Below are 12,921 nucleotides of genomic sequence, written 5' to 3' on the forward strand. Positions count from 1 at the left end.
GACCCGAGTGTGTGTTTGGGGGAAAAGAAAAGTGTGAGAAAGGGTGAGATGGTGAAAAGAAGCAGAGACTGACTCACCTGCGTGTTTCCTGGAGTCCACTAGAAATCCTCTGGTTCGTCCTTTCCGCGGCGAAACACGAGCTCCTCTGCTGCTGCTGCTGCTGCTGCAGTTACCCAATGCACACACACACACACACACACACACACAACCATGTCTCCCCCCACCCCCCTGTCACACACACACACACACACACACACACACACTGGATTCATAGCCTATATAAGCTGACCTGCCTTTTTTTATGACCACATGGCTTCCTCATGTGGCTTTCTGTTATTGTGAGACATAAACGTTGACTTTGGAGCATTTATCCTTTTTAAACAATAACATATCTAACAAGAATAACTAATTCATACCCTGGTTATTATCAATTATAGGACCATTATATTCTGTGGGGGATAAGTAGAGCCATTGGGTAAAATAAGCCACGTCTATGTAAGCATAAAAAAGTAAACATGTGACTACAAATTAAGGAAGTATAGTTCACATAATGCAAACCTACACAAAAACAACATAAGTAACATTATGTTATTAAAATCATGTTTTCATTAAAGGTGCACTATGTAGTTTTGCGGAAGAAAAATGTAAAGATCTTCACTGACAGCAAACAAACTAAATAAACGAACTCTCTTTGTTTTCATGACTGGATAAACAAACTGAGCTTAAAGGACAAAACAATTTAATTCTGTTTTTTCTTTCATTTACATGTGGCGGACCCTGCCACCTTTCTAGCTTCAAACAGAGTTCTGGGACCTTATTTTCCTCTGAGAACAGCTCGTTTATTCACTTATGGAAACAATGAATATTCCTGAGTCCTGATTCCAAAACTGCATAGTGCCCCTTTAAAAAAGATGTGTTTTCACACATTATTACATGTTAATTAAGTCACTTTAAACTACAGAAGGTCTTAAACTTGGCATAATTCTCCCTGATAGTAACTGATATTAACATCTGTCCTGGGTGATCTGATCACAAAGGGAACACTCTCAGCTCGTCACTTCATACCTGCCATAATAAGACAGCTTGAGTGAACACTTGCAATGGTTTCCACAAAGAAAGAAATATCTTCATGTACAGCATTTGCTGAATTCACCGGAAAGCCTAAATGACTAAGAATTTGTCATAAACAATGTTTTAAAACATTTATAAAATGTCTCCAAACTCAACAACACACTAAATTAACTGATTTTTAATCTGGGGACTTTTTTAACAAGTAGAGAAATACCACAAAAAGGTTATGTTGATAGATTAATTGGTCATTTGCACAGAAATTAGAGGTGTTACTAGAATTTCTTCTGTGTCTGGTGTTTGTGAGTCTGAGCTGCATCAGCGGGATCTGTAACTTGTTACTGACCCCTACTGGATAAGAGATGGAAAGACAAAGTCAGAAACTTTCCTGCTCCCTTTTCCCTTCTTTAGATAATTGAGAACATGATCTGGTCTGCTAGTATGTACATACATAATTTAATGTACAAATCTAGTTCACAGATTAAGAAAAGTTTCATCTCAAAACACAGCCTTGGTAGAAAAATATATTCAGATGGTCCGACACTATTCCATGGATGCTTTACCCAGATAACAGACACATTCGGGGCTAATCAACCAGTTACATCACTGGCTTTTATTGTGTTGGTCAGATGTGACATTTACTCTGACTGATATGGCAATGGAAAAACCCCAAAACAAAACATTAAAGGTAAGATTTAAAGGAAGATACAGGAACACTAATGACATCAAAATACGTTGCAGGGGTGTCTTATTTTCTTCAATCGGACACACTTTTACATGGAAATGTATACACAAATGTATGTATACCACTTCTCTAAAGGCACACTGAAAGAAATAGTATCGATCACTCTAAATACTTGACGTTGAATCAATGTAAATAAATTATTCTGTGTAACATCTATTTTTGAACTCCATGCAAACAATTTTCTGAGGGTGGCGTAAACCAATTGTTTCATCAAGAGTGAAATCAAGTAATTTTGATACAGAAACAACCTTTCAGTCACAGGTAGGAGCTGTAATCACTTTCTGGCAGGTGAAATACAGCCTTTTATGAGTTGTACTGGCCCTTTAAAGGTATTTCAACAGGTTAGAAGGAGTGTGTGGGCTATAACCTGTCAAATATAACCATCATGGGTGAAATTAAGTGAATATGATGCAGATACAACCTTTCAGTCACAAGGTAGCAGCCGTAATCACTTTTTCACAGGTGAAATACAGCCTTTTATTGGTTGTATTGGCCCTTTAAAGGTATTTCAACAGGTAAAATGGTCTGAATTGGTTATAATCTGTCAAATATAACCACCAAGAGTGAAATGAAGTCATTGTGGTGCAGAAACAACCTTTCAGTCACAAGGTAGGCGCTGTAATCACTTTTTGGCAGGTGAAATGCAGCCTTTTATTGGTTGTATTGGCCCTTTAAATGTATTTCAACAGGTGAAAGGGAAGGTATTAGTTAAAATCTAGGGCACAGAGCAGGTACTATAATAGACACTCTAGGATAATTACAATAGAGATCAATTCCTTATTTCCCGCGGACAGTAATCGGCTTCTGGCGGACGATCAGTCCTTTTTTGGCACCACACCGGAAGTTCCGTAGAAGAAGAGCAGCGCAGCAGCTGGAGGTCTCGTGTCGTCACGGCTGTGAGTAACCAGCTGTAACGGCTGTAACTGTCATGACGTGGTCTGTCTGCCTGCATTGTGCTGGTCGCCGTCCAGTGATCGAGACACAGCCGCCGCTGACTAGCAGAGGATCGTGAGCAAAACACGTCCGCTTCCCACCGAGCCCGACGTGTTTTATCCGGCGTGGTTAACAGCTCTTCTGTCGGTACGTAACACTTTATAGCATATCATGTCCGAATATTCTCGAAGCTAGTTGTAAATTTGTTAATTAACTTACCATTTAATGTTAGCTTGTACTAGCATTTAACTAAGGCTAGCTAGTGCTAACCATTATCGGTAGTAGGCTGCGATTTCCAGCCGAGTCACAGATATAATCATAACTGGCAGTTATCGATTTATTGTATGGTAAGCCGACTAAATGTTGCACGACGTTAATAATGTTAGTTGTTTTTAATGGCCGAATACGACAGTAACGGTCGTCCAAGTGTACTAATTAACTAGCTAACTTGCTAGCTTAGTTAGCTGGTTGGAACCCAAAGCTCTAACGTTGGTGAATTATTTTAATAATCAGAATAATTTGTTTGTTGCAGACCTGGTTCTCAATTTAGCAGCCAAAGGAAGATCCTCCTTGTTAGATATTCTCCTTTACAGCGTGTTATGTTATGGCTTACTAACATTACAGAACGCCATGAGTGCTTATTTTACATGTTTATTGATTTATGATAAAGCTAACAAATGCTAATACTGGGAGTGCATGTCGTTTTTTAACAAGACATTTTAAGCAGGCTTGTTGCTTTCAGTTTCAATATTATTACCCACATGAAGTGTGTAATCTCTATGTATGCAACAAGTGATACATGGGATGGCGGATGTTCCCCAATCTGTTCTGAGATCAGGTGTCACCAGCTCAGTCACCATGTTTGGCCGCTTTATCTGTTGGCTATCAGAGTGAATACAACTTCATCTAAGAAAACCTCTCTTCTCTGAATGTGCTATGGCTGAGAGGACATGAATTGGATATTTGTAGATCCAAGTCCTGCTCTCTCGCCTGTTGCCAAGTAGACCACCTCTGATTTAGTAAGATATGTGCTAGAGATGTGATATGATGCAGCCAGATGAGCGTTATCCTGCCTCGCCCCTTGGATCTGATAGGAACAGGGTTGGAACTGTTTTTTTATTGCACTCCAAGGAGGCTGTTTTTGGCCAAGTTTTCTATCTCACTCAGATCGTGATGTGAAGCTGCGGGTTTGCAACGTTGCTTAGACACTTCATTGTTGTTGTCTCTTTCAGTATCAAACAACGCCTTTTAAACACTGTTATTGTGAGATATAATGTTGCTTTCTCCACTGAAGATATGAGAGAATGTTTATATTCATAGTCGAGGCAGGTCTGAGCTTGTGGGAGTCAGGTGCGACTGTGGAGTAAGATGCCTGTTGGTGGTTTTAAGTGAATTCCTCTCCCAAGGGTGCTACGTGTGAGACTGCAGCAGGGGACTACAAAAGAGAAGTGAAACAATCCCGGTGACTAAAAGAGAAATGCTGCAGGATTTGTATTCATGGAGGGGAACTCAGTTTGTTTGACAAAAGACAGAAAATCACAAGGATGTGTGAGACGGAGACAACTTTGAATATGTGTTATTTTAAGCCAGCGCGTTCTTTCCCGTAAGAAGTAACATTCCCCTTAGCATTTACAGACGCTCATTCAGAGCACCTTAAGAATGCAGTGTTGAATGTGACACCTGAGGGCAATTAGGCACAATGAAAGAACTTGGCCTAAAATGAATGACTGGGTATCGTCTGACTTTCTTTTTTTGTCATTTCATTGTGAAGAAGACCAGCTTTTCATGGGGACACAGTGGTGGTGTGTTAGAGGAGTGCTCATAAAAAATAACTGAGGGGAATAACAGTTGACGCGCACACACACACACACACACACATGCTAAAGCTGGGTGTGGTCCAGAGGAGAAAGGAACTGTGGCCCCCAGCCTAACCAACTTTAATGAGTACTTATGGTACTGTTGCTATGGAAATAGCTCCCCTTTGGTCGGCTCAAACTCTGCAGAGACAGAGACATGTTAATGGACTTTGTGGGGCTCATGCTAAAACGGTGCACTAACTTCCAGTAATACACAGCTAAATCTCAAGCATATTAACATTCAGAGTGCTCAGTTATACTTCATGGTGAAAGTATATATTGGCTGAGTCTGATAAACTGAAAATAATAAATGTTCCTATTAAGTCTCAGTGGGTTTATTCACTTGTTGTTTGCAGGTGATGATGAGGTGGTGACCCTGGGTCGGCCAGGCCGTGAGATGGTTGCAGCTTGGCACAGAGAAGAGACGGAGCAGAGTGATTGAGATAGAAGAATGGGCAGGAGCGTCTGGGGCTTCTGGCAAGGCGTCTTCTCCACTGCAGTGCTCTATGGATCTTTGGCTTTGTTTACCTCCATCCTCCACAATGTGTTCCTCCTGTACTACGTGGAGACATTCGTGTCCATCTACAAGATCGATAAAATCTCCTTCTGGGTGGGAGAGGTGAGTGACAAAGACTTTGATCTGTAGCTGTGTTAGTTAAACACGTGATCTAAATTTTGACTCGTGGTCAAGGCATGAAATGTTCCAAGAATTTGCCAGTAACACGTGAGTGTTGTTTTGTGTCCAGTAAACCAGTTTAGTCGGTGGCCAGCATGTTCAACAACATATCTTTATCTTACCATTTGGGTCTGGTTTTTATTCTAGTTTTTTGGTGAAGCAAGATAAAACGTAAGTGGTTTGGTCCGGTTGTACTTTAAAATAGAAGTAATAATAAAAAATGTTATTATTCAGATTGCTACTGAAGTCATTTGCTAAATGAATATCCCAGTCATTTCCATCCACAGTCATCCCACATGAGTTTCTCACGTTATAGCTTGTCAGTAAACCATCTTCATCCTCTATTTGTTGATTTGTATAAAGATTTGTTGTCTTCTGCTCCACAGACAGTGTTCCTCATATGGAACAGTCTGAATGACCCTCTCTTCGGCTGGCTGAGTGATCGAGCCTTCCTCAGCTCTCCGCAGTAAGTCTCCATTCTGACTTCTTCTTCCTTATTTATTCTCAGAGAAAACACTGCTAAATAAGAAAACCCACAAAGTGTTTAAAACATTGCAAAACAAATACGATCACTTCCTATATTAGACTTTTGATTACAACAGAAAACACTTCACGAGAATAAGCAGTGATGTTAGCTGATTATTGTCTGGCTGGGATTTCTTGTCTTCATGAATTACCGTTATTTAATGCTGCTGCACGGCACAGAAAAAGACTGATTATCAGAATATGATATTTTAGGATATTGAAGATGCATTATTAAAATATGTCAGTGCTGCTGAGGAGACACAATACCAAGTAATGTAGCTCATCTATCATGTTAGATTTACAAGCAATAAAAAACTATTATGATGATTGATTTATCTTTTCGAGCACAGCATTTGCTGGTTCCAGCTTCTTAAATGTAAGAATTTCCTGCTTTTCGCTGTCATTTATAGTAGTGAATGAAACCTTCTGGATTTGGACTGTTGGACAAAATGATCAATTTGAAGTTGACACTGCTGGGAAATTTCTAAGAGCATTTTCAATTTTTTTTGTCCTTTTTAGACTGAATAATTAATTGATTAATCATAGAAAAAAATAGCAGATTATTTGACAGCAGTTCTACCTGATAGAGGCTTCACAAACAAAAACAAAAGCAAGTAATGTTCACACCAGGCGATTTCCTTGACTCAGTATCATATAGTTCCTATGATGTGTATAAACACAGTCCATCTGTCAACCGAGAGGCACTGATGGTTTAAAAACATTTCCCATGGAAATATTTGCATTTAGACAAATACTTGTTTATGTAAAATGAAACTGAAATGAAAGAAACCGCCTTCCTCATCCTGACGTCCCTTTGCTCTCCAATCCATCCTGCACTCCACTTAACCTGCTGATTTTTACCACTGTGTTTCCTGCACACATTGCCCTACAACTTCTCAGGGCTAAGACATTTATATACATTTAGACACGCAAATGTTTCAACGTAAACGTTTTTATCAGCTGCAGTAATGCGAGTGAGGCAAAGTAAACACTTCATTAGAGCGACAGTTGTCAAAGAAAAAGCTGCCATCTTTGTTTGTATACCTTCCTTTATTTGCAAAAGGTGATAACGTGTTCTGCATCCTTCAACGTGATTCAGTGTTGTGCAGCAATGACGTGCATTTCATTTTAGAGTGACTATCTTTTGTTTGCTTTTCCACTCAGGTCAGGCCCTCCGATCACAACTCCAGAGGTGGTGCTGAAGCGGCTGAAATCCCTCTCCACAAATGGCCCTCTCTTCGCTCTCTCCTTCCTGGCATTCTGGGTGGCGTGGGCCAGACCGGGACTGCAGTTCCTGCTGTGCCTGTGTCTGTACGACGGCTTCCTCACTCTGGTGGACCTCCACCACAGCGCCCTTCTGGCCGACCTCGCCGTGTCCGCCGCAGATCGCACGCGCCTCAACTTCCACTGCTCTGTGTTCAGCGCTTTGGGCTCATTCTCTGTCTTTCTGTCCTACTCCTTCTGGGACAAGGAGGATTTCTACTCCTTCCGTATCTTCTGCGTGAGTCTGGCAGCTTTTTCCATCTTGGGCTTTTTCTTGGTGTCTCGGTTGTTACGCCATCGTTTCCAAAAGGAAGTCCTTCACAGACAGGATGAGGCACAGACACTCAAAGAGTAAGAATTACTAAAGATCTTTAAATTGTCATTTGCTTTGGTTGAGATGTTTTGGTCGGTCTTGTTATCGTTTCTTTTTATCTCACTCCTCCTGTCGTTTTCTTTGGCTCTGTCCAGGCTGAGTGTTGGCCATGCTCCACTTACCCATCCAGAAAAACCCGTCACCATCGGACAGTACCTCAAACAGCTCTCCAAACACAGGAACTTCATGTGGTTTGTGTCCATGAACCTTATCCAGGTAAGATGCTTATCACATGGGAAGTGCTACAGGTGCTGGTAGAGACGCAATGGAAAGACCTGATTAACATGGCAAAAATAGTGCATGAACAAGTGATTGGAAAAAAGAGTAAAAAGTAGGAACAATGTTGTTTTTATCTACTCCATTACATTATGTTGTTGTCTCTGCTCTCTCTACAGGTGTTTCACTGCCATTTCAACAGCAACTTCTTCCCTCTTTTCCTGGAACATCTCCTGTCGGACAATATCTCTGCCTCTACTGGCTCAATTTTACTGGGTAAGATCTCTCGAAGAGGCAGGAAATAACTCGCACACTCAAGTCTTTTTAATCAAGGCTAGGTAGTCCGACAGCTAGGCCACACAAACGGGCAGTGATTACCACATGTTATTAGGTTCATAGTTTAAGGAAATTACAAAAGGTGGTGTTGCCGTTATTTGCATCATGCAAGCTTATGGCATACATTCTTTTTTTTAGTGTTAATAGCACATGTTAGTTGCCACTGATTGGATGAAAATGTAGATGCAGCTTGATGAATTAATCAGATTTTTGCCCCAAAAATCCTCATCCATGACAGAAAAGCAGTAAAATATCTGAAATGTATCTCCTGAATCATTAGAGACTCTGAAACGGAATAGATTTCTATTTTTATATTGATTTGCTGTCTTTTTGTTTTGATCACTATTGTTTCTGCTGATTACTCTTTCTTAAAAATATGGCTCTGCTTCTGCTCCCACGCAGGCATCTCTTACATTGCCCCCCACCTGAACAACTTGTATTTCCTGACACTGTGCCAGCGTTACGGGGTTTACCAGGTTATCCGCTGGCTATTTATGCTCAAACTGGGACTTAGTGTGGCTATGCTGCTGGCGGGGGCTGACCACATTTATCTGCTGTGCATCTTCATTGCTAGGTATGGCCACGCACACACATCAGTGCACGCTTCAGGGACCTGATGCGTGACAGCTTTTTTGTTTGCTTGTTTGTTTTTTCGGGGTTTGATATTTGCGAAGCTGAATACACAGACGCACTAAAACACATAGAGAGGACAAGTAGCGTCCAAGGTTGACTCGCCATTCGTTAAAAGCTGTATTCAAATATCGTGTTAATTTCCGTCGCTACAACAATTCCTTTATTCCTTCTAAAATTAAACTTTGCTCCGATTTGTGCCTTTTGATTATGCAGTCCAAAATAATTCTCATTCATTTATTGATTTAACTCATTCATTCATTTATTAAAATCACTGAGGGGTGACGATTATTTACAATGACACTGAGTCAGTTGCATAGCAGAGAAAACGAGGGCAAAAAACAACATTAGAGAAGTTCACTGACGGAAAGAAAAGGCAGTCCCACAGTTGGCAAATGGAGCCTTTCAAATTAGATATTGTGGATATTTTACGAGTTTAAATGTAACATAAAGTACTGTTATGTAAAAGCCCTAAAACTTTGCAACTATGGTTAAGAATTTGATAGATAAAGTCAAATAATACAATATAAAATGAAAATAAAGTGATACGAAGTGAGTTTTCTTTAGGCGCTTAGGCACCTAATCCATTATTGATCAAATCAAATCAAATCAATCTTTATTTATATGGCGCTTTTCATACAAAAAAGTATCTCAAAGTGCTTTCTTTTAGGTAACAACGATGCTATCAAACGCTCTCTGCACTCAGTGGCCGAACCTTGAGGGAGTGTGTGGTTAGTCGTATTGTTCACAGTTGTGGTAGTTGTTCAACAGTGTGTGAGTGCTTTTGGTTCTTTCTCTCAAACCTTGAGGCTGAGCTGACACTGGTCGACCACAAGTGATAAAGTTCTCACCGTGCTTCACATAATGTGATGTGGTTTTGAACACACAGGCACACGTGAGCATGCTGTGTTACATCAGAGACCGCACCCATTCCCTCCTTAGAAACAAACACGTGAATATTATGAATTGTAATTGACACAACTTAGTTATTGGGAATAATGTAAAGACAAACTGATTATTAACTGATAACACGTCTATTTACATTACAAAAAAATCTTTCAAAACAAAGACTGTAACGTGTCTTCTTTTGCCTTCGTCCCTAGTAACCGGGTGTTTACAGAGGGGACGTGCAAGCTGCTGAAACTTGTTATTTCCGATCTGGTGGACGAGGACTTCGTGGTCAATCGTCGTCAGCAGGCCGCCTCAGCGCTGCTCTTTGGGATGGTTAACTTGTTGACCAAACCTGGCCAGACATTCGCCCCTCTCATCGGCACCTGGCTGCTTTGTGTTTACACAGGTACGGACAGCACTTAAGTCATTAAGTCAAAAGTCAATAAGTCAAATTACCTTTCACTACATGATGGCCGAGTGCAAACTGGCTTACTAGCTTTGGATCCACATCAGTGGATCATTGCACTCACTCAGCCATACCAGCCACCTGTGTACACTGACGGAAATACTTTTTCTGCTCCCCAGGTTATGATATTTTCGAGAGGGAACCCGTGAAGGACTCTCTGGTTTCTGTGCCTGATGTTGCCTCCGGCTTAGGGAAGCCGCCTCTGCGCCTGGGCTGCTTCTACATGTTGGTGTTTGTGCCTATCACCTGTGCCCTGCTCCAGCTGGCCTCCTGGTCTCGCTTCACGCTTCACGGCCGCAAGCTGCAAGGGATCAAGACCCTGAGACAAGGAGCGCAACACGGCAACCTTATCGATGTCAAGGCCATATGAACTGAAAAGAGCTGCCCGAAGCTGCACACAGACACTTTTACAATTTTACAATCTCTTTGAGAAGAGGATAAAGCAGGAGGCTGCTCGGATGTCTTCAGCGTGGTGTGCACAAATATGAACCTCTACACTGCATGTGGCTGCGCGGACAGTAGGCTGACAAATCCTACAAGGAAGAACACAAAACATAAAAAAAAAAACTGCCTTATTTTTTATATTAAAATATTAACCTATATTTATATTGAACAAATGACCAAAAGTCAAACCAATCAGTCCTTTTGGATGTAGACCGACCAAGGTGACAAGTTGTCATGGTGCACGCCAAAGATGGGAGTGCCCTCATTCAGACTGAATCTGGTCTAAAACTGAAGTTCTCAACCTTTTCAAGTTGCGCCCGTTCCTTAAACATCACGTTCAATGCCACCAAACACTGGTACTATTAATGCACAACATCCTAAAAGTGCCAAAATAAAAATGACCGATCAAAATCAATATCAACATGCGTTCTGAGTGATCCCATCACAACTGGACAGCTCCAAGCACAGCTGTTCTCTTAACCTCCCGATTTTAGCAGCAGATGCTTGTGAACGCACCATTGAACTAGTAACGGCAATATCCCAGACTCCCTCAACAAATATCTTGATTTTAAGAGTTGTTGCATGAGGAGAAACGTAACAAACTTTTTTAAAACGGATATGATAAATTCTAACTCATTGCTCCCTTCTTTTAAATTCGGCATTAAATACGAAACATTAAGATGTCTTTTTTGCTCGAAAGAAATGTTGGTTTGTTGCAGCATCGCTGGCCCAGTCTGTCTGCTTCTGCGTCTGTACCTCTTACACACTGTTTCAACTGATCTACCATTTAAACCAAATTTATTAAACAATACAAATACTGACGGCAAGCATGTCAAAGTCAGGAAAAAGTAAATAATTAAGGCTGCTTTTTTTGACGCCTGTCGAGACAGTCCCCAGAATCCCTTGAAAAAACGCTACATTTTGAGAGTCAGGAGCATTAAGAGAAACTTAATAGATTTTATGAATCACTGTCTACAACAAACTATTAACTATTTAGGTCTACTTCTTGATTCGGCAAATGTTTTAATTAAGATATTTCCTTCTTTGTGTAAAAATTGTATCCGTTTGCTCCTGTGATGTGGGTGGATTTAGCAGGGAAGTGAGATCGAGACACACTTAACGCCAGATGTGAATTGACGGGCTTCAAGCTGTCCACTTGTAACCCGATCACTCAGAACGCATGGTAAAACCAAATGTGAACACAGACGCACTCAATAAATTCCACATTGAAAATCTGGCAACCCCGGGAGATGATCTTGTGACCCACAGGTTGAGAACTAATGGTTTCATCGTCCTTGTTGTCAGGCGATCTCTCAGTAACATCGGGAAGATATGTTAGAAAACCTGGAGGAGAGGCGTTTTATCTCAGAGATCCTGTTCTGATGTTATTAACAAGATAAAGAAAAATGACATGAAATTGCATCAGTGTGTTCAGAGTGGTATTGATACTGCACGGAACCTGCACTTGAGAGCTGATTAACTGTTTTACTGTTTTACATTTACATTTACACAGAACGCCCTGCCAGTTTTGATGTTGAGATCTGTATTTTCTGAAACGTTCCGTGTTGATGTTTTTGCACAAAACTGCCATTTGTCTGTTGTACTTCTTACATTCTGATTGTGACATAATTTATGTACTGTAGTGGTGAACATTGGAGTAAGGAAATGATGTTGGTGATCATATCATCAGCTCACTTTTTGTAATTTTTCAGATTATACGAAGAATGTGAGGCATTAATACAAATAAACCTCATCTGTGTTGAAAGTCGACCAAATTCTGCTGTGCTGTGAAATCTTTTTAGCACCTGTCAAACCACAAGGAACATTAAACTACTCGAAATAAAGACGGACGTTATTCAAACATATTGTTCTTAATCGTTGTCAGAAACTTTGACCGTGCAAAAGGTCCGGTACGGAAGTAAAAACACGGAAGTGTCGATCCTGAAACTGGAAGGTGTTACTCACCACTACAATATGAGTCACCAACTATTTGTGGTTTCAGTTATTTCATCAAGTCTTAGTAACAAGAAAATATACACCAGGATGTTTGTGTATGTGAAGGACATTTGCAGGCCTGTCGTGTGCTTTCTGGTCAGGTTTCACTTCATGTTGATGTCATGATTATAAAGATAATCAAGATTACTACTGTGAATTTAGATGTTATTTCTTTATTTGAAGAGTTAGAGGAACTGATGCAGTCGGTTTGATTTCACTGCAGTTATATTTTGTTTATGACTCATCACTGTTCAGTAACGTCTTACAAACGACCGTAAGCTAATATGCCATTGTCTCCTGCAGAACCTCAGCCCGGATTTAAAGAGGATTATTTTGTGTTTATACCAACGACCTGCTGCAGGAGCTCCATGGGAACAATGTGCTGGTAGGCCCCTATTAAACATGTTTCTTCAAGCTGGTTACTTGAGTCAACACACTTATTTACTGAAGGAACATCAACATAAAAGCACAAAACTGAAATAATGAAGCCCTTAAAATAAGATT

At 40.6% G+C, this 12,921-nt stretch overlaps 2 protein-coding genes across 2 annotated transcripts in view; one reads left to right on the forward strand and one right to left on the reverse strand.

Annotated features, from left to right (window-relative positions):
* Window positions 1-183, reverse strand: part of sema4gb (sema domain, immunoglobulin domain (Ig), transmembrane domain (TM) and short cytoplasmic domain, (semaphorin) 4Gb) — a 38,203-nt gene extending 38,020 nt beyond the window's left edge. Inside the window, exon 1 of the mRNA XM_030400320.1 lies at window positions 78-183. The gene's annotated coding sequence lies outside the window, so the exon portion shown is untranslated. The remainder of the gene's footprint in view (window positions 1-77) is intronic.
* Window positions 184-2,677: 2,494 nt separating this feature from the next.
* On the forward strand, window positions 2,678-12,283 carry mfsd13a (major facilitator superfamily domain containing 13A). The gene is made up of 9 exons (XM_030400775.1): window positions 2,678-2,893; window positions 4,959-5,221; window positions 5,665-5,744; window positions 6,968-7,417; window positions 7,535-7,655; window positions 7,835-7,931; window positions 8,394-8,565; window positions 9,725-9,918; window positions 10,098-12,283. The coding sequence occupies exons 2-9, from the start codon at window positions 5,054-5,056 to the stop codon at window positions 10,346-10,348; spliced, it is 1,533 nt and encodes a 510-aa protein (XP_030256635.1). The 5' UTR covers window positions 2,678-2,893; window positions 4,959-5,053; the 3' UTR covers window positions 10,349-12,283.
* The last annotated feature ends 638 nt before the right edge of the window (window positions 12,284-12,921 follow it).

This window comes from Sparus aurata, chromosome 20 (assembly GCF_900880675.1).
Source record: "Sparus aurata chromosome 20, fSpaAur1.1, whole genome shotgun sequence".
Classification (NCBI taxonomy): Eukaryota; Metazoa; Chordata; class Actinopteri; order Spariformes; family Sparidae; genus Sparus; species Sparus aurata.

Excerpts from the sequence above, each read along its gene's own strand:
- mfsd13a (XM_030400775.1), top strand. The coding sequence starts at position 5,054 with ATGGGCAGGAGCGTCTGGGGCTTCTGGCAAGGCGTCTTCTCCACTGCA. Across the intron at positions 5,222-5,664 it reads TCTCCTTCTGGGTGGGAGAG|ACAGTGTTCCTCATATGGAA; the intron begins GTGAGTGACAAA and ends TCTGCTCCACAG. Across the intron at positions 5,745-6,967 it reads GCCTTCCTCAGCTCTCCGCA|GTCAGGCCCTCCGATCACAA; the intron begins GTAAGTCTCCAT and ends TTTTCCACTCAG.